Source organism: Thamnophis elegans, chromosome 3, assembly GCF_009769535.1.
Source record: "Thamnophis elegans isolate rThaEle1 chromosome 3, rThaEle1.pri, whole genome shotgun sequence".
Classification (NCBI taxonomy): domain Eukaryota; kingdom Metazoa; phylum Chordata; class Lepidosauria; order Squamata; family Colubridae; genus Thamnophis; species Thamnophis elegans.
Window position 1 is genome coordinate 142,013,554 of NC_045543.1, and position 24,669 is coordinate 142,038,222.

A 24,669-nucleotide genomic window follows, 5' to 3' on the forward strand; every position below is an offset into this window, starting at 1 on the left:
TAGAAAAAGAAACGTTGTTCTATTTTTTAAAGAAAGCGAATGCTTTTTTAAACAAAAAAACCCCTCCTTTCCTCTCCTCCAAACAACAACAAAAAGCGAAAAATACAATTCTTACGGGAGCATTTTGAAACCTGAAGTCAAGAAACATGAGGCGGGTGAAAGAAGCGCTTCCGGGTCGTCACCGCGGTAACGTTCAAGGGGCAAGGGGGCGGGGCCTCTGGCGGTTCCCGCCTCCGTCCGCCTCCCACCGGAGGGGGCGGAGCTGCGGCCATTTTGCTTTCTCCCTCAGCGCCAGCCTGAGGCAGCCGCGGGTGCAGCGACAGCCAGAAGCCGCGTCGTCTCTTCCTCTGCCCGGCTCCCCTCGACGATGCTGTCCGTGCGCGTAGTGGCCGCGCTCGCCCGGGCCCTGCCCCGCCAAGCCGGCTTGGTGAGCGAGAACGCGGGAGAAGGGCCGGTCTTGATTCAGCAGACGCCGCCATCTTGGGCTCTGGCCTGGCGGTGACATTGACGCGGCGGCGCCCTCCGTGGCTTCCCGGAGCCTCTCGGGGCCTTCCCCCTCCGGTCCTTTCTTGCGGGTCTCGCCGCTTCTCAGCCTCGCTTCACGCCCAGGGCGAGGCCTTTATGTCGGCCTGGCGGTGACCCCGGGAAGGTCATCCCTCTTCCAGGCTCCTCTCTGCATCCGGGGGGCCCGGACAAGGAAGGACTCAGGCCGTTTGACGCGGTCGAGAAGCGAGGCCGGAGGCCGTTTAAACCCCGGCGCCTTTTCTGGGGTGGGGTCGGGGAGACGCGGCTTGTCAGAGGAAGGTCATCATCAATGGGGCTGACTGGGACGCTTTCGATTTCTGGATGTGGATGATGGGTGGTGTGTTCCCGGCTACCTGGATGGAGGAGGGCTTGGATGGGGGCGTGGGAAGGGGTTGTACCAGCCCCAACACCACCCGGATGCGTTTTATGACCTTGGAGGTTTTCTCGCAAGAGAAGCTGCTGCTCCTGCGGCCATTCATTACAGGTAGTCCTCGAGTTACGACCACAACGGATTTAAGAATAGAATAGAATGAAATAGGAATGAGAGGAGAATAAAATAGAGAATAGAATGAAATAAGAACTAGAATAGAATATAGAATAGAATGAAATAGGAATTAGAATAGAAGAGAGCATAGGATGAAATAGGAATTAGAATAGAATAAATTAGAGAAGAGAGAATAGAATAGAAAACATGGAATGGAACAGAATTCTTTATTGTCCAAGTGTGATTGGACACCCAAGGAATTTGTCTTTGGTGCATATGCTCTCAATGCACATAAAGAAAAATAAAATAAAATACATTCATCAAGAATCAGAAGATTCAACACTTAGTGATAGTCATAGGTTACTAATAAGCAATCACATACTGGGAAACAACAATATAAATTGTAAAGCTATACAAGCAACATGGTTATAGTCCTAAGTGGGAAGAGATAGTTGCTAAGTTGAAACGTGTTAAGTGAGCTTTGTGACTTTCCTTGCCATGGTTGTTAAGTGAATCATGGTATTTGTTAAGTTAGTAACAGGGTTAAGTGAATCTGGATTCCCCCATTGACTTGGCTTGTCTGAAGGTCACAAATGGGGATTGTGTGACCCCCCTGGGACACCGTCACCATCATAAATGGGAAACAGGTGACACCTGTCTGAATTTGGATCCTGTGACCATGGGGATGCTGCAAAGGTCATTGGTGTGAAAAACAGTCATAAATCCCCCTTTTCAGTGCCGTTGTAACTTTGAACGGTCACTAAATGAGCTGTTGTAAGTTGAGAACTGCATGTATCTATGGATCATCTACAACCCCTTTTTTCCAATGAGTTAAAAGATTTTATTTTTGTTTGCACCCCGGGGACATTTCTGCACTGCAGGCTTGTTCTCTTGCTGTCTGCCCTGAAAGGCCAGTTTTGCAGGCCTCACTAGGCATTTGCTCCTTTTGTTTCAAAATCTGGAAGTGGAGAGCTGCAAGCCTTGGCTTAAATCTTTATTGAAGAGAATTATAAGCCTTTTTAGAAAAAAAAACCTCGGTGCATCATTTTGTGCAGTTTTGATTATGCAGTATTTGCAGCAATGACTTTGCTGCTAAAATTTAGTAAGTTCTTGTAGGGTTTTACAGTAGTCCTCAACTTATGAGCCCCAAATTTCCGTTGTTAAGTGAGATCTGCCTCATTTTATGAACTTTCTTCCTGAAGTTAAGTGAATATAAGCATAATCTTTATTGTCATTGTACTTAAATACAATGAAATTGGTTATTCATTGCATGGAATCACTGCAATTGCATTGCAGAGTTAGCTAACATGGGTTGCAAAGTGAATCTGGTTTCCCCATTGATTTTGCTTGGCAAAAGGTTGCAAAAGGAGATTGCATGACCTTGGCACGCAGTAACAGTCATAATAAGTATGAACCAGTTGCCAAGATCTGAATTTTGATCACATGCTACAAAGGTGGTAAGTTTGAAAAATGGTCATAAGTCACTTTTCAGTGCTGTTTAAACTTTGAACGGTCGCTAAATGAACTCTTGTAAATCGAGGACTACCTGTATTAGAGGCATTCCTTCATGTGTGCCATGGCTTGAAAGTCTGTGAGTCTGTCCTTACTTTTTCCAGTCATTGCAGTATTGTCTAGTCCAGTGGTTCTCAACCATTTCTTCATCACAGACCCTCTTTAAATACCTTTTGTTTCCACGGACCACAAAGACTTAACCCATTTAAAGCACTAGACTGCATCAAGTCTTTGTGGATCCCCTTATGTCAGGGCTGTCAAACTCCCAGCCCGTAGGCCACGTTTTGTCATGTGCTGGCCACGCCCATGCCCATTTTAGCGAAGGGGGGGGAGTCTTGATACATCACGTGACACTACCATGATGTTGTGATTTTGACATCCTCACCTTATGTGTTGACATCGCTGCCTCTCAAATCTGCCAACCACAGATTGAGAACCACTGGTCTAGTCCAAATCCAATACATAGTATATTGAATTGATGGTTTGTCTCTAAAAAAACCCCACTGTTTCTGAAATTGTTAAAAGTGGCAGCAAATGTTTGGGATGTATTTTAATGGGATTTCCTGTGTCCAGGTACACTTTAGATTTTAGACACAGATACCCTTAAGATTCCTGTTTGGACATTACTAGAGAATGAGGGCTATGAATAAGCTGTTGCCAGATGAGGATTGTAAGTGAGCAGCCTTTTGAAATAATTTACCTTAAAGCTTTAATCCCAAGCTTTTGCAGAAATGAGATAGAATTAAATGCTTTTCAAATCATACACCTTTCATCTGTTCTGGTTCCTAAAAAGGGCTTTGGAGAGAGACCCTAATTGAACGCCACTCTTTAAAAGCACCTCACATTTTCCTCTGGTATCCATGGCAAACAGATGAGCCTCATAATACACTCAGCTGCTTTAAAGAGCTGGAGAGTGATATTTGTATCCTACAGAGCCCTCTTCCAATTATTTTTAAAGTAGTATTCAGGTTCATTTTCTGTATTGCTGGTTGCTGATGCCTAAGTAAACAGTATCTATTCAGTACTCCCTATTTTGCAATTTTGTATATAAATAATATAAATAAATAATATATATAAATATAAATAATGTATTCCAGTAAAGATCATTTCTGGTCATAAATGATAACTTTTAACTCAAAAGTTTGCAAGGAAAATGAGATTTAAATTTCAAATAGAAGACCCTGTGGTTTTTCTTTGTCTTAGGTGTCACGTAATGTTTTGGGCGCATCATTTGTAGGAACAAGGAACATCCATGGCTCCCAAACAACTCTACAGAAAACTGGTAAACAGTGTGCAAATCTCTCTTTTGATTTAAAAAAAATACTCCTGGCTTTATCTCTAAATTAATTGTGGTTCTCTTACAGCTTTTAAGTTATTTGACATTTTGCCATTCATTCATTCCATTTCTATAGCTGCCCAATTCAAACAAGTGACTTTCCCTGACATGTTGCAAACCATGGGTGCTACTTAGATTTATGTCTGAGTTCACCATTGTTCCATGGTTTTCTGGAATTTAACTAACTGTGCTTTATTTGAATTTCTGGTTTGAATAGAACTGTGCTTCAGTTCTTAAAGCTAATCAAGGCAAAAATACATTCTGAGTACTACAGATACTTGTGAACTTTTTAGAATTAAGAGAGAAAGCTAATTTATTAGCTTAAGGACCCGATTCAGTTTGCCCACATTTACTTTTATTGTATATTTAGGTGTCTTGTACGGAGAACTTGGCTGTCTTGAAAATACCAAATTGGAATTGTGTGTGTGTGTAAACGAGAGTGATCTCAAGTAGCATATTCACGTTGCCTTTCTCGACTTTACCGCTGCTTTTGATAGCATTCATAGAGAAAGTCTGTGGAAGTTATTACATCAAGACGGAATTCCAAACAAGCTGTGTGGCATAATAACAGCCCTTTATCGCCATACATCCTGCAAAGTAAAAGCCTATAATGAAGAAAGTGACACTTTCACTATAAACTCTGGAGTCAGGCAAGGTGGTATCTTGTCACCAACTTTATTCAACATCGGAATGGATGCCATATTGTCGAAAGCGCTTGATAATCAACCGGGAGGAGTCATTATCTACCCAAATAACTTTATACTGACCGACTTAACATTCGCCGATGACATTGCCCTGATCGCAGATTCGTTGGATTCACTACAAGGCATGGTGGATAGAGTGGCAAAAGAAGCTGCAAGTCTAGGCTTAGTCCTTAGTGGCAACAAGTCCAAGCTTATGATATGCTGCAACCACATAGACGACCAAACCATCCACATTCAAAATGAACCAATTGAAGCTGTTGATCATTTCACCTACCTTGGCAGCAACATTACGGGAAATGGAGATGTTTCTTCAGAAATAAGTGCTAGAATTCAAAAAGCAACAATTGCCTGGAGCTCACTCAAGAAACTCTGGGCTAGGAAAGACATTCGCCTGAAAACCAAAGTCCGTATATACAAGGCTGCTATCATACCAACGTTATTATACGGTTGTGAAACCTGGCCAATAAAAGTTGCTCATCAACACAAACTGGACTTATTTCAAAACCGTTGCTTGCGTAGACTTACGAAAATCAAGTACTCTGAAAGAATATCCAATGCTGAAATCCGCCGAAGATGTGATATCAATGAAAATGTATCTGCCATTATAGAACTTAGACGCTGGCGCTGGCTAGGCCATATATTGAGAATGCCAGAAAATCGAATCCCAAAAATTTCCCTGCTTGCAGAGCCTGGTCCGACCTGGAAACGGCCAAAAGGAGGTGTTCGTCTAATCACTCTGCGTCACTTCAAACAGAAAGCCGAAGATATAGTCATGTGCCCATTCAATCTTAGCCGAAAATCATATAATAGCGACTGGCTGCACCACCTGACAACCCTAGCACAGGACCGAAAACAGTGGCGTCAAATTTCCATGGAAGTCGCCTATACCCATGATGGGTGAAGAGGCGTCAAGTACAAGTACAAGTATGTAGCTTTAATACAGGTGCATAATCTGCACCTGTATTGAAGCTGTATTAACTTGATGTCATGGACTGAGAGCCACGAAATTTATAGTTCTCCAAATTTTTTAAGAACAGTTGTTTGAAAGCAAACAGGGCACACTCTGAAACTTCCAAATTTGTCTGCAGTAGAAACTTTTCCAGCTTGTACCTTTTATTTTGTTTTCTTTGTTGGACGGAACTGCCTGTTGCTTGACTTACAAAACGTGATATTTAAACCAGGGCTACTTTTTTTAAAAAAAACACCTTAATATTGGTCTGTATTCTTCCAGGCACTGCCGAAGTATCTTCTATTCTTGAGGAACGTATTCTAGGGGCTGACATTTCGGCTGAGCTCCAGGAAACTGGGCGCGTGCTTTCCATCGGTGACGGCATTGCCCGTGTGTATGGCTTGAAAAATGTTCAAGCAGAAGAAATGGTGGAATTCTCGTCTGGGTTGAAGGTCAGTCTTCATATCCATATTTGCATACTAAAACTTAATTGTCATGATTTGGTTTTTCTCTGCCCATTGTATTATTGTGTGAAATGATGTTGCAGGGTATGAGTGATGGAAATGCCATTTAAAGCAACACATCCATCAGGTGGTGTTAGCGGTTATCTCTGATTGCTAACCATTAACATTTTCATTTGACAATATATACAGAATATTTGTGGAACTATATCCTCATGGCAGTGCTCACTTATATTTTACAATGTACAGGTAGTCCTTAACATATGACCGGTTGCTTAACACACAGATGATATTACCTCGTTTGGTAGTAATGAAACACCTGCAAGTAATCAACCAAACTCAGAGCCCTCATTTCAACCCTGAGCTACCAATATTCTCCTTTATCGGTGCTTAGTGACCCCTTAAAAGTTAGAGCAGACCCTGAAAAAGAAACTTGTGGCCTGGATTTGAAGTTGTGGCATTTGTGGTGTGTCCACTATGGCCATTGTCAGTGTCCCATGGTCACATGACTGCAATTTATGATGATATTTCTAGAAAGTGGCATTTACCTCCGCTTTCTGGGGAGAAAAATAACCCCCCAAAGTAACAATGGTTTGCTTTACAACCGCCACAAAAAAGGTAAAATTGCGCATGTTGACCTGCTTTATAACTTTCATGACTTGCAACCCAACTTGTGGGTTCAATTATGGTCATACGTCAGGGACTACCTATTACATATTGCTTCTGTTATTTGTATGAATTATGCTTTTTGGGAATGTCCGATGGGATCTTTACTATATGGGTTTTCCTAAGTGGAAACCCCCTAAATGGGTTTTCTCTTTTCTTAGGGTATGTCTCTGAATTTGGAGCCTGACAATGTTGGTGTGGTAGTATTCGGTAACGACAGATTGATTAAGGAAGGAGACATTGTGAAGAGAACGGGGGCCATTGTGGATGTGCCCGTTGGAGAGGAGCTGCTGGGGCGTGTGGTCGATGCTCTGGGGAATCCCATCGATGGAAAGGTCGGTGTGGAAAGGCGACTGCTGTTACGGGTGGGGCTGTTGTTGAGGAGTTAATGTGATAGCATGATTCTGTTGCCTTGCTTTACAGGGTCCCATCACTTCCAAACTCCGCAGGAGGGTTGGCTTGAAGGCTCCTGGAATCATCCCCAGGATCTCTGTCCGGGAGCCCATGCAAACTGGGATCAAGGCAGTAGACAGCCTGGTACCCATTGGCCGTGGGCAGCGGGAGTTGATCATTGGAGACAGGCAGACTGGGTAAGAAATATGGGAGATCCTCTCCTATCCCCAAGTGATCGTGGCTACTGTGAATTCTTAGCTTTTGGAATCGTCTTTACATGGGGATACACCTGAGGGCATTTGATTCAAAAACCTCCATGGAGTAATGCAAAATTAACAGTAGGAAACCCTCTTTGGGATTATTCACCTTTCCAGTTTTTTCTCAACACCGAATTTGTAGGCCTCTGAGTTACTTTGGGGCAATAACATGTTGTTGACTGTTAACATGTTCAATTTGCAGCAAAACTTCAATTGCTATCGACACCATAATTAACCAGAAAAGATTTAATGAAGGAACTGATGAGAAGAAGAAACTGTACTGTATCTACGTTGCCATCGGTCAGAAGAGATCAACCGTTGCTCAGCTGGTGAAGAGGCTGACTGATGCAGGTACTGGCATTCCCTTCGCCCAAACCTTTGTGCTTGCCAAAATGTGCAGCCCAAAGCAGCCTTAAGGCTTGATGTTTCGGCTGGGGGGAATGTAGGCATTTCTCTCCTGGCTAAGCTGCTTCCACCTTCATTGACCTTGGTCATCTCTCTGTTTCAGATGCCATGAAGTACACTATCGTGGTTTCTGCCACAGCCTCCGATGCTGCCCCTCTCCAGTACTTGGCTCCTTATTCCGGCTGTTCCATGGGCGAATACTTCAGAGACAACGGCAAACACGCCTTGATCATCTACGACGACTTATCTAAGCAGGTTTGAACCTCGGGCTGGCCTCTGAATTTAGGGGACAGGGAGCCAGCTCTCCCTTGAGGCAGTAACAGCATCTGTGCTCTCTTTTGTTCAACAGGCGGTGGCCTACCGCCAGATGTCTCTCTTGCTGCGACGTCCCCCTGGCCGTGAGGCGTACCCGGGCGATGTGTTCTACCTGCACTCTCGTCTTCTGGAAAGAGCAGCCAAAATGAACGATGCATTTGGAGGGGGATCCCTGACCGCTCTCCCAGTCATCGAGACTCAAGCTGGTGATGTGTCGGCCTACATTCCAACGAACGTGATCTCCATCACCGATGGGCAGGTAGGATCCCAAGGGAAACGAGAGCCTCTTAAGAAGGGCGATTAGCCCCAGGGGTGTTATTTTTAAAACCTGCACTACTTCTCTCTTAGAGTAGACCAGGGGTGTCAAACTCAAGGCCTGTGGGCTGGATTCAGTGTGTGGGGTGCTTAGATGTGGCCCGCGGTGCCGCCTTGGAAACAACCAAGGGACTAGCCCTCAGTGCCGGCCAGCGAAAACAGAGCTCGGGAGGGCTGTGCTCGTCCCTCCCAGACGCCGTTTTCAGCCGTGACGGCCTCCTGCAACCCTTTGCCAGCAAAAATGGAGTTCAGGGGGAGTGCGTACAGCCCCCCCAAGCTCAGTTTTTGCTGCAGAAGGCCGTAGCGGCTGAAAACGGATCTCGAGTCCATTTTCTCTGGCAGAGTGCCTGGGCTCCCACAGGTGCCCCCCGACGCAAGTGATGTCAAGCTGGCCATGTCCCCCCTGGGCCCCCGAGTTCAAACACAATCCTAATGCGGCCCTCAATGAAATCAAGTTTGACACCCCTGGAATAGACAGTATTAATGTTATGCAAAACCAACAATAGGGGAATATAGTAAGAAATAATAAGTCAAAGAAATTAAAAGCATTGGTTTTTTTTTTAAAGAAAATGTAGCTAAATCCAGTTTATACAGCTAGCCCTTGACTTACGACCACCATTGAGCCCAATATTTCTGTTGCTAAGCAAGACGGCTACTGAGTTTTGCCCCATTTTACAACCTTTCTCGCCACAATTGTTACGTGAATCACTGCAGGTATTAAGTTAGTAAGGTGTTAAGCGAATCTGGCTTCCCCCATTGTCTTCGCTTGTCAGAAGGTCACCAAAGGTGATCACATGACCTCAGGATGCTGCAATGGTCAGAAGTATGAAAAACAGTTATAAGTCACTTTGGGGTGTGCCATGATAACTTCAAATAGTGTTGCAAACCAAGGCTTAACTGTAAGAAGAGCGATTGGGGTCCACTGTTGTTATTTTTAAATCCTGTGCTACTTCTCTTTTGGAGTAGAATTGGTATGATGCAAGGCCTAAATTAAGTGTTGTTATTATTATTTTTAAAGAAAGTATAGTTGAATCTGGTTCATATCCACAACACTCCATATTTTTCTGTCCGTACCAGCTGACCACCCATCCTATCAACATATTGTCTTATACACAGATACACTATATTGCCAAAAGTATTCGCTCACCCATCCAAATAATCAGAATCAGGTGTTCCAATCACTTCCATGACCACAGGTATATAAAATCAAGTACCTAGGCATGCAGACTGTTTTTACAAACATTTGTGAAAGACGAGGTTGCTCTCAGGAGCTCAGTGAATTCCAGCGTGGAACAAATCCAGTGGGGAAATTTCCTTGCTCTAAATATTTCACAGTCAACTGTCAGCTGTATTATAAGAACGTGGAAGTGTTTGGGAACGACAGCAACTCAGCCACGAAGTGGTAGGCCACGTAAACTCGTCCAACATCAGTGTGTGACCTCACAAGAATGGTCAAAAATCCCCATAAACACACTCCTGAACCTTGTAGACAGCCTTTCCAGAAGAGTTGATGCTGTTATAGCTGCAAAGGGTGGACCTACATCATATTGAACCCTATGGATTAGGAATGGAATGTCACTTACAGTAAGTTCATATGCGAGTAAAGGCAGGTGAGCAAATACTTTTGGCAATATAGTGTAGTTCTCAACTTGTAACACCAGAGGTGGTATTTGACTGGTTCGCCCAAATCATTAGCTCTGACTTCAAGCCGAGAGTGAACCAGTTCTCTGTTTCTGTGAAAGTGTGACACACACACACACCGCATTATACAAACCTTTATTTCTGCTTCGGAAGACCAGCTAATCGGGTGGCAGATTGAATTGCCGCTCCTCAGCTGTTTTCCTTGGTCCTTTCCTTGTTTTAAATGCGGAAGTTCGATTTTCTCTTAACTGCATGTGCGAGCAGCGCGCATCAGGCCCGTGCACACTCAGTGAACCGGTAGTAAAGCCGTTAGGATCCCACCCCTGCTTATGACCGTAATACAACCTACCCATTACATTTGTGAGTTGTGATGGTCAGCAGGTCACTCTTAAGAGTGACTCAATTTTATTGAGGCAGTCACTGATACTGAGTCTTTATTGATTAACCCTTGGGCCATATTAAAGTGCAAAGTTCCAGAAACAAACTATTACTAAAATTCGATAAAAGCAATATAAAATAGAATTTGATGAAATACAACTTAAAATGAAATTGGAATAAAATGCCATTTGAAATGGAATTGGAATAAAATACAGTCTAAAATGGAATTGGAATAGAATACAATAATTTAAGATATAGATAAAATATCATACAATTATATTTCGGTGTCACCCCTGCAATCATTAAGGCAATGATTAAGCAAACACCATGGTTGTTAACCAAACTCATTGTTCAGTATGTATTCTTGCATCTCAAACCATCATTGTTGCTGTCAGTAATTGCATTATAGCTTGGATCAATGCGATTTTTCCCATGTAGGGAAAATACAGATTAGCTTAATGCTTCATACAGCACCCCACATTATGGTAAATACAATAGTGTCCTGTTATTGTACACTTTGATCAATATGCCATAACACCCAAAGACCCGTTTTATTGCATGGATTCTCCACTATTTTTATACAAGCTTTAATCTTAGAGGTCATTTTATAAGCTAAACAGTTGTCTATATTCCATAAACTAGGAGGTATGTGTGGTGCACCTGATAAATACATTCTCCAGTTTGCTTATAATTGGTGCAACTGGGAGACTGTGAATTTTAGTCCCACTTCAGGCATGAAAGCCAGCTGGGTGATTTTGGGCCAATCCCCAGGGAACAGTTCTAGTCCCAGCTTGGTTGTGAAAGCTGATTGGGTGACTTTGGGCCAGTCACTTCTCAGCCCAACCTGCTTCAGAGGGTTGTTGTGGGGAAAATAGGAGGAACAAGTATTAAATATGCTTGTCACCTTCTGTTGTGCAGAAAAATCATAAAGGCAGGAACTAAATCCCTTTTTCTGGCAGATCTTCCTGGAAACAGAACTGTTTTACAAAGGTATCCGTCCGGCCATTAACGTGGGTCTGTCTGTGTCTCGTGTCGGTTCTGCTGCCCAGACGAGAGCCATGAAGCAGGTATGTATAAAACTTGTCGTGGAAAGCCATCATCAACCACTTCATGTGTTTGAGACCTAACACATACATTCCAAACAGGTTTCCCAGAGTCTTATGACTGGGGCAGTATAAAAATTGTGGTGCCAAGCATGATTTTGGGCCAGCCTTTTTATACCTCAGGGAAGGTTCCTCAGTCAAAGAAGTTAAGCCAAAGGAAGAGAACGATCCACATTCTGACAAACAGATTTCAGGCAATGCCCCTTGTTGCAGCAGTTGCTTTCATAAAAGTATAAGATGCTTTTCGACAGATCAGAAAAACAATTTGAGCAAGGAGGATGTAACGTTCTCAATGTTTTTTGTAATCATTCCAGAACAAGAGGGACAAACTTTTAAATTAGGAACGGCTGAAGGGCACTTAAATCAGCAATTCAGGAGTACTGTGTTTCGGCACCAGGTCTTTTTTTTGGGGGGGGGCATCTGCTGACCACACATTTGCGCACATCCCCCCTCTCCCCCGGGCCTCTTTTTCATTATCAGAAGCCTTCAGGAACTTCTCCGTCTGGCAATGCCAGCAAGGCTTTCCCGAAAGCCTCTGCAAGCCAATAACAGGGCTCCAGATCAATTGGCTAGAGAGGCCTTCAGGAAATTTCTTTAGAAAAGGCCTCTTCAGCCGATAACTGCTCTGGATCGATCCAGAGCTCTGTTATCGGCTAGAGGCCTTCAGGAAAAGCCTTGCTGACTGCAGCAAAAGAAATGGGCCGAGGTTTGCGAGGCCTGGCTACAGATAAGTAGTAGGGCAGCTCTATCCCCACCCCAGCTTAATTTTTACCTGTGTACACCAGAGTGGGCAGGGCCTTAATTAGGGCTTATTTTGGGCGCACATGTAAAAATCAAGCTAGGATTTACTTTTTGAGTAGGTCGTATTTTCGGAGAAACACGGTAGTTGCAGCTATTAAAAGCTGATCGCGCGTGCAAAGTTCCGTCTGCAACTCTCTAAGCGCATCATCCCATTGTGTAGGTGGCCGGAACCATGAAGCTGGAGTTAGCCCAGTACCGTGAAGTTGCTGCTTTTGCCCAGTTTGGATCCGATCTGGACGCTGCCACTCAGCAGCTGCTCAACCGTGGTGTCCGTTTGACTGAGCTGCTTAAACAAGGACAATACGGTAAGAGTCCCTTGGTACCCGTGCCGAGTTGCCGTTCGGAATTGTAGTCATCGTTACTTCCTTTTGTTTTTTTAATCCTTTGGAACAGAAAGTGTGCAAACATGTCGAGGGCATCTCACTGATTTACAGGTAGTCCTCAACTTACAACCATTTGCTTATTGACTCTTCAAAGTTACAACGGCACTGAAAGAAACAGAGTTGCGTGACCATGGTCACATGACCAAAATTTGGTCGCTCGGCAACTTGCATGTATTTATGACAGTTGCAGTGTCCCCAGGGCCATGGGATCACTCTTAGTGACCTTCGTCAAGGGGGAAGCCAGGTTTACTTAACAACCGTGTCCTTAACTTAACAGCTGCAGTGATTACTAGCAATAAGGAAAGAGGTCATAAAATGGAGCAAATGTCATTTAATTGTTTTACTTGTATGGCAGTTTTGGGCTACGGTTATGGTTGTAAGTCAAAGGCTACCTGTATGCAATCTTTATCCTTTCTGTGCAATTCTCTACCATTATGTCCGGCATAGTATGTTGTTTGACCTCAAATAATTGTGATTTTTTGCCTTGTGGGGTTTGTGCAATTATAAATAAGACACAGCCTGGCTACATATGTAAGCCAGTTTCTGGGTATCCGTGTGACCAAGGGATCAGCCACAAAAACTGAGGTCAATGAAGAGTAAGATACTCTCTTGATCAGCGGTTACCAACTGATTCACTGGTGGTACATGAGAAAATTTTGGTGGTCCACAGAAAAAATATTTGCATTTTTTATTTTGCACTAAATCAGAGGTCCTCAAACTACGATCTCTGGGACGGATACAATGAACGCTTATGTTGCTGCAGAGAGTCTCCCACCTTCGGGGTCTTTTTGTGCAATTCAGTGGGGGGAAGAAATTCCGACTTGAGCTCTGCTTTAGCCTCCTAATGAGGGGCTTTGGGCGAAGGCTGGAGGGAAGTGCCGCTGGTGGCAAAGAGCCGGAGGGCCTCGTTCCAGTGGGACTGCATCATGGAACTGGCTGACCATCTCTGCCCGCTGAGCCTCCAGGCACTGACACCTGGCCTTGCACTCCAACAGGTGTTCCCTCTGCTTGGAAAGCCTGTGCTCGTAGTCCTTAGTTGCTTCTGCTGAGCTTCCTTCTTGGTCAGATCCAATTTAAACTCAGCTGTTTTGCCAACTCTTTCTCATGGTGGCTGCTTAGCTCCAGCAACTGCTCCCTGTTGGGGCCCTAAGGAGCCCAGGAGGGCAGGCAAGGAGTGCCTGGGAGGGAAGGGGCGAGTAGAGGTTGGCGAGGCGCTGCTTGACGTGAGTGACATCGAGTTGGCCATGTCCACCCAGTCACATGACCACCTAGCCACGCCCACCCAGCCAGTCATTAGGCAGATCACATTAGTGGTCTGCGGAATTTAAAATTATTAATTTAGTGGTCCCTGAGGTCTGAAAGGTTGGTGAGCCCTGCTCTTGATCACTTTCGTGAGCATTATGTGTGTGGGAGAAGAGCAGGCTGAGCTGGAAAGCAGAATTAAGCATGTAATCAGTTTGGAGTCATTGCATTGCCACAAGAGATCCAAGTCCTGCTCCCCTATGAACTACCTTGACCCTTACCTAGTGCCAATTTAGCTTTGACTGTTAGTTGACTAGATTCTTGGGTATAGGTAGCAATAAACTCTGTGCTTTGAACTCAACAAATATCCCTGGTTATTTGCGCCTTACATTGTATCAACCTTTTACGTCCAATCACATTTAAGGATGTAGTTTTGTGTGCTTTGTGGTGAGCTGCTCTGGACTTTGATGTTCTCTCTCTCTTAGTTCCCATGGCCATTGAAGAACAAGTTGCTGTTATCTATGCTGGGGTCAGAGGCTATCTGGACAAGTTGGAACCTAGCAAGATCACTAAGTTTGAACAGGCTTTCCTTGCTCACATTATAAGCAGCCAGCAGCCCCTGCTCACCACAATCAGGTAAGGTCCATGTGGATCCCTAAAAGGTTGGCCAAGGGAGCGAAGGCTAAAAATATTTGCTTCCTGGTAGACCAATCATTCATTTGCGATTTTGACAATTGCAAGTTTTGCAGAATATGGTGGGGTGGGAAAGGGGCTGAAGAAGGCCTCTCTTCCAGTTTGTTTTGGTGAGAGTTGAAATTCATTTCTTCTTTTACTTTTGACAGGACCGAAGGGAAGATCTCTGAGCAAACGGAAGCCAAGTTGAAGGAAGTTGTCACAACTTTTCTGTCTACATTTGAAGCATAAAACTTTCAGAAAGTTCCATGCACCAGGATACCTCTGTCGCTGACTGCTGGTATTGCTTGAGTTCCATTTTTCCAAAGACTTAAAAAAAAATATGTGTGAGATGAGTGTACAGGTGTCACTGAGAACTTACGGTTCCATGCTAGCCCTCGAGGACACAGTCCTCACTGGATCTAGTTGACCGCTGGCAGGATTGTGTACAAACCACATAGCAAATAAAATCTTACAAACCATAGCAACTCTGCTCTGATTCTTTTCTTTTAGAGTATTGTAGCACTTCAAAGCATGAAAATATTTTTCTTTATATTTTGTATTGGTACTGGAGAAACCTTTATAGCTTTTTTTGAGGGGTGGTGGTGGTAATGTAGTCCTTGGCTGCATTAACAGAGGGATAGACTCAAGATCATGTGAAGTGTTAGTACCACTTTATACTGCACTGGTAAGGCTACACTTGAAATACTGCATCCAGCTTTGGTTGCCACAATATACAACAGATGTGGAGACTCTAGAAAGAGTGCAAAGAAGAGCAACAAAGAGGATTAGGATTCTGGAGACTAAAACATACAAAGAACGGTTGCAGGCGTGGCACAACAAAACCGCGAAGCCCTTATCCGCGGAGACATAAGCGCATCGCTAAAGCCGCGACGTCATCACCACGCATCATCACCGCCGCGACAACAGCGCGGCAACAGAAGGGCGCTTTAAAACGGCGCCATGGCAGAAAGCCGATTTCAATTAAGGTAAGGGTTAGGATTAGGTTTAGGGGGTTGTTTTAGGGTTAGGTTTAGGGTACTGAGTGCTTGGGAATGCGCGGATTTGCCCTCTGTGATTATGTCATCGCGGTAGGATCGCGTTTTTTCTTAGCACTTCGAACGGCGCGAATTAGTCTTCGCGCTTATGTCTCCGCGGATAAGGGCTTCGCGGATTTGTGGTGGAACCGGTTGCAGGAATTGAGTCTAGTGTAATGGAAAGAAGGACTAGGGAAGACATAGCAGCATTCAAATATCTAGGGGGCTGCTACAAAGAAGAGGGAGTCAAACTATTCTCCAAAGCACCAGAAGGTAGTACAAGACATAATGGAGGAAAACTAGTTGGAACCCGCCAACAGAGATGGCAGCGGAGTCAGACAGTGAGGAGGTTGGGGAGGAACATGGGCCAGTCCTGGAGTTTGAGGAAGGCTCTGATGAGGGCTCTGCGTTGGAGGCAGAGAGGGGGCCAGGGCCGTCCAACAGTTCTCAGCTGCCATCGGAGTCAGACATCAGTGAGGCAGACGAACAGCTGGAGCCTGTTCCCAGTGTGCGCGTGCGCAGAACTGCCAGGAGAAGGGAACAGCTAAGGAACAAGGGTCAACTTGGGATTAAGGCAACAGGTGGATGGTGAATGGCCCCTCCCATAGGGAATAAAAAAGGAGGAAAAGGGGAGGGGTATTTGCAGGAGACCATTCATTCATTCCTACATTCTTGCCAAGTATTATGGCGTCTGAAAGATACCAGCCCAGCCACTCTCCAAGCCTGATAATTGTTGGTGATTGAATGATCTTGAAAGACTCTGGGTCGGGACTTTGCTGGAGAGGAATTCACCGTAAATTAAAGGGTTTAATCGAGAAGAGGTCTTGGCTTCATACTGCTGGAGGAGCCTAGGTCAGAACACTACTCAAGGTGAGATCCAACTTAAAACGTAGGATAAATTTCTTGACTGAACAATTAACCAGCGGAACAGCTTGCCTCCAGAAGTTGTGGGTGTTTCATCACCTGAGGTTTTTTAAGAAGAGATTGGGCAGCCACTTGTCCAGAATAGTATATGGTCTCCTGTTTGAGCAGGAGGTTGGACTAGAAGGCTTCCCAAGGTCCCTTCCAATTCTTGTTCTGTAGCTGTTACAGGTAGGTGCAAGGAACCAGAATCACAGATAAATGTACCGTATTTACCAGAGTATAAGATGCACCAAGGTTTTGAAGAGGAATTTTTTTTAAAAAAAAAAAGCTTTTGCACTGCAAACATCCCAAAAATGGCCCATTTTTCATGAAAATGGGCCCATTCCCCCCCCCCCCCAAAGGGTAGGAATAGCCCTTAGGAGGCTTGTAGAGTGCTTCTGGGGAGTGGGAGGGCCAAAAACAAGAAAGGCACATTTTTTCACGAAAAGGGGCCCGTTTTTTGTCAAAAAAAGGGCATGGATAGCCATTAGAAGGCTTATAGACTGTTCTTGGGGGTTCTGGGGGCAAAATTGAGCAAAAACTGGCCCATTTGTTGCTCATTTCTGCCCTCCCCTGCCCCCAGGAGCTCTCAGAAAGCCTCCTAAAGGCAATGCACAGCCATTTTGGTGAAGGGAGCGGAGTTTCGGGAGGCCAAAAATGCTGTATTCAGTGCATAAGACACACCCAGATTTTCAACCTATTTTTTGAGGGGGGAAAAAGGTGCGTCTTATACTCCGAAAAATACGGTATGTTTATTGTTACTCTGCCCAGACAAATTGCACTTTCTACAGAACAACTAGATAAGCAGTTCCAAGGTTTAGGGAAGGTCTGCTTTCTGCCATTCCTCCCTCTCCTCTACTACAGCCTACTCAGTCTTTTAAATCCTCCCCTCACTTTAGCTCCGGATTCTACCACAATAGCACATTTAACACCTAGTAGGCACATTTAGCTAGTTTACATATAGGCTAACCATAATGGGGTTTTACTTCTGACTTTAATAAGGTATCCTCAACTTAAAACCATTTCTTTTAGTGAGCGAAGTTACAACGGACACTGAAAAAATGTGATTTGTGACTATTTTTCACATGATCATTGCAGCGTTCCCACAGTCACGTGATCTAAAATCCAGATGTTTGGCAACCAACTCATCTTTATGATGGTGGCGGCATCCCAGGTTCATGCCATCACCTTTGGTGATCTGGCTAGCAAGCTCAGTGGGGAAAGCCAGATTCACTTCGGAACCGTGACGCGCCAAAACCGTGCTCGACTAAACCGCGCCCGATTAAACCGCGTCGCTGACGTCATCAACAGGGCGACAACAGCCAGCGCGGAGAAAGAAGGGCGCTTTAAATAGCGCTTTGAAAGCAAGCTGATTCAACTTAAGGTAAGGGTTAGGTTTAGGGTTAGGTTTAGGGTTAGGGTTAGGGTTAGGTTAAGGGTTAGGGTTAGGTTTAGGGTTAGGTTAAGGGTTAGGATTAGGGTTAGGTTAAGGGTTAGGTTTAGGGTTAGGTTTAGGGGTTAATGTTGTGTATTCAGATACATTGAAAAGGGCCAGCAACCACTCTGCTGAGCCCTAATTGGCCTAGGGGCATTAGAAGCTGTTGCTAGCCTCCAAGAAGCAGCTAGGCTCCTCTAATTGGCCAAGGTACTGCAGCAGCAGTTGCTGTGCAGTATCTGGCTCTGATTGGTTATTTGGGTTGTTACATGTCTTATAAATACTGGGGCGCGATCTGTTACAATTCGAATCGCTGTCACCTTGCTTATGTATAATAAATTCCATCTTACTGGCTATTCCATGGCTCCTGTGATCCCTGCAAACCCATTTACAAGACTGGCGAGGAGGGTGGGATCCGCGATTCCCACGGAGCCTGGAACGAGAAGAAATAGCCAGTCGCAGCAACCTCTACTTCGCACAAGAGTTAATTTTAGGTTTAGGGTTTACAGCGTGCTTCTGTCTCCGCGCTGTTGTCGCCCTGTTGATGATGTCAGCGACGCGGTTTAATCGGACGCGGTTTAGTCGAGCACGATTTTGTGGTGGAACCCTTCAGAACAGGGTTACTAATTTAACAAGTGCAGGGATTCACTTAACAACTGTGGCAAGAAAGGTTGTAAAATGGGGCATCACTCAACAACTGTCTCACTTAGCAGCAGAAACGTTGGGCTCACTTGTTGTAAGTCAAGAGCTCACTATAACTCAGCTCCTGCTGGGAATGAATGTTTCAGGGTCTGAAGTCTTCATCCTGCCTACTTCATATAGCAATAGCCCTTAGACTTATATACCACTTCATTGCTTTTAAAGGCCTCTCCAAGTGGTTTATAGAGTCAGCATGTTGCTCCCAACAATCTGGGTCCTCGTTTTACCCACCTCGGAAGGATGGGAGGCTGAGTCAACCTGGAGCCTGGTGGGATTCGATCTGCCAAATTGCAGGCAGCTGGCAGTCAGCAGAAGTAGTAGCCTCCAGTACTGCATTGACCGCAGTCAGTGGTGGGTTTCAAAAATTGTTCGAACCTACTCTGTGGGTGTGGCCTCCTTTGTGGGAGTGGCTTGCCGCCCATGTGACCGGATGGGAGTGGCTTGCCGCCCATGTGACCGGATATGAAGATGCCGACGACACTTGTCAGAACCACCTTAAATTACCTCACACACAGCACTGGCATGCATAAGAATATGATCTAAACTTGTTTTTTAAAAGGCATCTTTGGTTTGCGTTAAAACAGCTTCAACACACGCAATGTTCTGACTGCACCACAAACGCAGCCGTCATCCTTACCTTTCACAGAGGCACTGAGGTTTATAGATATGAGCATGATAGTGTAGAATAATCCTATCCAAGGACCAGTGGTGGGTTTCAAAAAATGTTTGGAACCTCTTCTGTAGGTGTGGCCTGCTTTCCGGGTCCACTGGTGGAACCTCTTCTAACCGGTTCGGTAGATTTGACGAACTGGTTCTACCGAATAGGTGCGAACTGGTAGGAACCCACCTCTGACCGCAGTCTTCCAGTATTTGAGGGGCTGCCACACAGAAGAGGAGGTCAATTTATTTTCCAAAGCACCAGAAGGCAGGACAAGATACAATGGATGGAAACTAACCAAGGAGAGAAGCAACCTGGAATTAAAGAGAAACTTCCTAACGGGGAGGACCATTAACCAGTAGAACAGCTTGCCACCAAAAGTTCTGGGTGCTTCATCACAGAAGGTCTTTAAGAAGACTGGGCAGCCACTTATTTGAAATGGTATAGGGTCTCCTGTTTGATGAGGGGGCTGGACTAGAAGACCTCCAAGGTCCCTCCCAGCTCTATTCTGATTCCAATTCTGAACTGGATTTCCGATTCCGCTCTCTAAGCAATTTACAGAGTCAGCATGTTGCCCATAACAATCTGGGTCCTCATTTTACTGATTTCAGAAGGATGGGAGGCTGAGTCAACCTTGAGCCTGGTGAAATTTGAAGTGCAGCTAGCAGTCAGCTGAAGTAGCCTGCAGTACTGCACTCTAACCACTGCACCACCTCTGCCCTTAATGCAAATTTGGGGCTTCCTCACAGCAATGGGTTCAGGACAGCTGTACCATTCCTCCCTTCCCATTCAAGTCGTTTCTGATAGGGTCCATTGATGAGCCAAAGACCATGTGCTTCAGAAATGACCACATGAAATCCAGCACAGAAAAGCCAACACAGTTCTAGGCTGCATAAACAGGGATAGAATCAAGATCACATGAAGTGTTAATACGACTATATAATGCTTTGATAAGGCCATACTTGGAATACTGCATTCAGTTTTGGTCGCCACCATGTAGAAAAGATGTGGAGACTCTAGAAAGAGTGCAGAGAAGAGCAACAAAGATGATTAGGGGACTGGAGGCTAAAACATATAAAGAATGGTTGCAGGAACTGGGTATGTCTAGTTTAATGAAAAGAAGGACCAGGAGAGACATGATAGCAGTGTTCCAATATCTCAGAGGTTGCCCCAAAGAAGAGGGAGTCAAGCTATTCTCCAAGGCACCTGAGGCCAGGACAAGAAGCAATGGGTGAAAACTAATCAAGGAGAGAAGCAACTTAGAACTAAGGAGAAATTTCCTGACAGTTAGAACAATTAATCAGTGGCACAACTTGCCTCCAGAAGTTGTGAATGCTCCAACACTAGACGTTTTTAAGAACATGTTGGATAACCATTTGTCTGAAATGATATAGGGTTTCCTGCCTAAGCAGGGGGTTGGACTAGAAGACCTCCAAGGTCCCTTCCAACTCTGTTATTCTATTCTATGAAATCTTAAAAGGTGAACAGAGTCAGCAGTGTGTGAGGCCGGGAATTGATTGACTCACCCTGCAAAACATTGAGAGACAAATTCCATGTGCTGGCAAGCGAGTTTTCCCCTTCCTTCCTTTCTTCCTTCCTTCCTTCCTTGGCAGCTACGTGCTCAGTTATGCAAGAGATCTTTCCATAGTTTTCACCCGGGATATGGTTGGTACAATTTCAGGAGCCAGGTAAAAGAATTCGAATTGGAATTCTTTATTGGCCAAGTGTGATGGAACACACAAGGAATTTGTCTTCGGTCCATAAGCTCTCAGTGTCCATTAAAAAATGCATTCATCAAGAATCATAAGATACAACACTTAGGGATAGTCACAGGGTATTAAATAAGCAATCAAAATCATACTATACCTAGAGAAGAAGGAAAAGAGAATATACTCCATGTTTTGGACATGTGGTAAAACAGAGGTACATTGGCTACGAATACAGGTAGCCCTTGAGTCACATCCACGATTGAGCCGAGGTTTCCCTTGCTAAATGAGACAGTTGTGAAGTGAATCACTGCGGTTGTTAAGTTAGTGACACCAGGGGTGGGATTAATTTTTTTTAGCAACCTGTTCTCTGCCTAGTTGCTGGGTGGGCGTGGCCATGGTGGGCGTGGCCTACTCCGCCTCCAGCACCAATGTGGGAGGGGGAGGGCTTTTTTGTCTTCCCTAGGTTCTGGAAGCTTTCCTCGAGCCTCTGGGAGGGTGAAAACGAGCTCCAGAGGCCTTCCATTTTGGGACTTCTGGAACTTCTGGAAGCCCGTTTTTCACCCTCTCAGAACTTCCGCACGGACCCTGCACTTTTCTGGCATCCAAAACAGGCCACGTGGAGACTCCTGGGAGGGGAGGGGCGGGCGGGGCCAGCCAGTCCTTGAAACTGATGTAAAATTAGTATCCAGTTCGCTGGAACCAGACCGAACTGGCTGAATCCCACTCCTGAGTGACACAGTTGCAAAGTGAATCTGGCTTCACTTCCATTGACTTTGCTTGTCAGAAGGTTGCAAAAGGCGATGACATGACGCAGGGACAGGGCAACCGTCATAAATATGAGTCAGTTGCCAAGCACCTGAATTGTGATCAATTTCGCCCCCAGAGATGCTGCAACCAGTCCCAATTGCAAAAGGTAGCTTGATTTGGAACCACTTACATCCTGCGATGTTTCCTTCAATACTATTAAGCAATTTCCGCTTAGTCACAGTCATTGAAGAATGTTGGGGGGTGAAAACACACACAAACACACAACCGAGATAGAAACGGACACCTTGGTTCACCCAGGAACTCTAACCATTATACCCCGTACTCGTCCCTTCTGGTTTTTTTTTTCCTGATACATTTGAGCAAGGGGAGGGTTGGAAAATTCAAGATGGTGGCCACAGCCATGCCGTCAAAGCACTGTTTCTACACACACCGTGCGTTTCCATGACGTTTCCATCACGCCTCTTGTGGTGTTTTCTCTGTTGAGCCTATCGTGGGCTGGGGATGCTGCTTTGAATGTCCCTCCCTTTTTTACGATTTTCCAACAGTTTCGGTTGGGACGTGCCTCTCCTTCCCATTTCTCTGTGACAAAGGGTTTCTTTTGGATGATCCAAGAGGTTGCAGGAAATTATAAGCAGGGAGCGTGTTTGGGTTTTCCCCGTCTCTGATCTTGCTCTATAGACAAGACTGGAGGTAGCTGTCATGTTTTACCGGTGGGTAAATCTCCTTTTCCCCCCCAGCACAGAGCTGTTCACACCCGTTGCTGATGTCCCACCGCAACGTCTCAACTGCAGGAGGGAGATCAGACAGCAAAAGAAGCATGGAGTTACTCTGGAGTACATTTTCTGTGGCGGGAAAGACGTTCTCGAAGGAAACAGCATTGGCAAAAGAGGTAAGGAAGAGCTACAATTGATCCTGGATGAAGAATTTAATTTTGAGCGCTGTGTATCTGTCTGGGCTTGTCTAGGACACCCACAACCTGCGGAAAGAAGGCGATAGGCTTGAGATCTAGAGAAACAAGACCCCAAATATCCTTTACAAGAAGAAATCTTTCAGGGCAAATAAGCTACGGGCTAAAAATCTTGGTATGAGGAAAGCAAATACATTTCAATATTTAAGGGGGGAGGATTGAAAGACATACTTCAATATTAAGATTTAAAGCAAGCAAATCACCACCCCTGAAATAGGGTTTGGCCTCCTCCATCTTCCCATCAAGAGATTATTTCTGCGACGCATAGGGAGTCCTCGATTTACGACCATAATTGAGCCCAAAATTTTTGTTGCCGAGACATTTGGTGAGTGTATTTTGCCCCGTTTGATGACACTTCGCGCCATGTTTGTTAAGTGAATTGATGTGTTGTTAATTTAGTAACACGGTCGTTAAGTGAATCCGGCTTCCCCATTGACTTTGCTTGTCAGAAGGTCGCAAAAGGGGATCCCGTGACCCCTGGACACTGCAAAGGTCATAAATGGGAATCAGTTACCGAGCATCTGAATTTTGACCACATGGTCATAGCGATGCTTCTGTGGTTGTGAGTGTGAACAATGGTCATGTCCCTTTTTTCAGTGGTAATTTTGAATGGCCACTAAATGAACTGTTTTAAGTCAAGGACTACCTGTGATTGATAAAGGTTAAAGGCAAAGGTTCCCCTCGCACATACGTGTTAGTCGTTGGCGGAGTGGCTGGAAGGGGAGGGGCGAATATAGACCAGCGAGGCGCTCCTTGACATGAGTGACATCAAGTTGGCCACGCCCACCCAGTCACATGCCCACCTAGCCACGCCCACCCAGCCGGTCATTAGGCAGATCATATTCGTGGTCTGCGGGATTTAAAATTGTGACTTTAGTGGTCCTTAATTTCCAAAAGGTTGGTGACCCCTGGACTAGAAGACCTCCACGGATAGGTTCCTTCCAACTCTGTTATTCTCTTGATTGTATTCCTCTACTTGCCGACGCTTCTCCTAGCCCTCTTCGTTTTCATATGCAGAATATTCTAATATTCTGTTTCCATGATCAGCAAGCAGGGAGGCACGAGGGAGCTCATCCTCATGACTCTTTAGCATGGAACCAAAATTCTCCAGGGTGGCCTTCCGCGTTGCTCAGCTGTATTTTTAGTAACACGGCTAATCCTCGTTACAGGAAGGACAGGTAGAGTTTCCATTCTATGCTAATGAGTGTGGTTGGCTAATTGGGACCTGCCCTTTCCCAGATCTTACAAAGTGCAACGCAGAAGCGCCTGCTTATTGCAGCCACAATGACACTGCGTGTGTCTGTGTTTAATTACAATTGTTCTGCCTCCCTTTCTCAGTTTCTGGCTTCTGAGTTAGGAGCAGCCAACACCACACATTCTATAGGCAGAATTTTGCGATAGTGTGTTATCCTAGTGTTGAAAGAAATGTCCTTCTGGGTTCAGCTCCAAGTGGGGAAAAAGACACTGGAGACATGGAGGCTGCTTGGAAAGATGGTTTACTATTGGACAGGGCCACATGGCTTGAGCCCTGACCAGAAAAGGTGATCACATGTTTCAATGTTGATGGAGAAGAAGAGAGAAGGGCTGAGGAAGGGGCTTGCTATACCCTGTTTAGTCCCACCTCTCTGTTTCCTGTTCCTGTGTAAGAAATGTATTCTGACTGGCTATCAAACTCCCATGGTGCCATGCAGGGGGCTACTCTCTAGGCTGTGATGAGTTCTCAGATGCCTTGTGGTCAGTTGAGTAATATCCCTTCCCCCTACAGCTGCAGTGAGGAGAAGTCTTTATTATGTAAAGTGGGCTAGCCGGGCCATCTTAATGGCCCATTAGCTGGGGATGGGCAGAAAGCTATAGGCAACTATTCTGTCTTTTAAAACATGTTTCTTTTCACCTCCAGAGAAATATTCTGCCTTTTCAATATTTCCTAGGGTATTTCATTTTTCTGGGAGAG

General features: G+C 45.0%; 1 protein-coding gene across 1 annotated transcript; it reads left to right on the plus strand.

Annotated features, from left to right (window-relative positions):
* Window positions 1–238: 238 nt before the first annotated feature.
* Window positions 239–15,026, plus strand: ATP5F1A (ATP synthase F1 subunit alpha). The gene is made up of 12 exons (XM_032213237.1): window positions 239–427; window positions 3,725–3,803; window positions 5,793–5,962; window positions 6,799–6,972; window positions 7,061–7,227; window positions 7,490–7,638; window positions 7,796–7,947; window positions 8,042–8,266; window positions 11,301–11,408; window positions 12,406–12,550; window positions 14,356–14,506; window positions 14,713–15,026. The coding sequence occupies exons 1-12, from the start codon at window positions 368–370 to the stop codon at window positions 14,792–14,794; spliced, it is 1,662 nt and encodes a 553-aa protein (XP_032069128.1). The 5' UTR covers window positions 239–367; the 3' UTR covers window positions 14,795–15,026.
* Window positions 15,027–24,669: the final 9,643 nt, after the last annotated feature.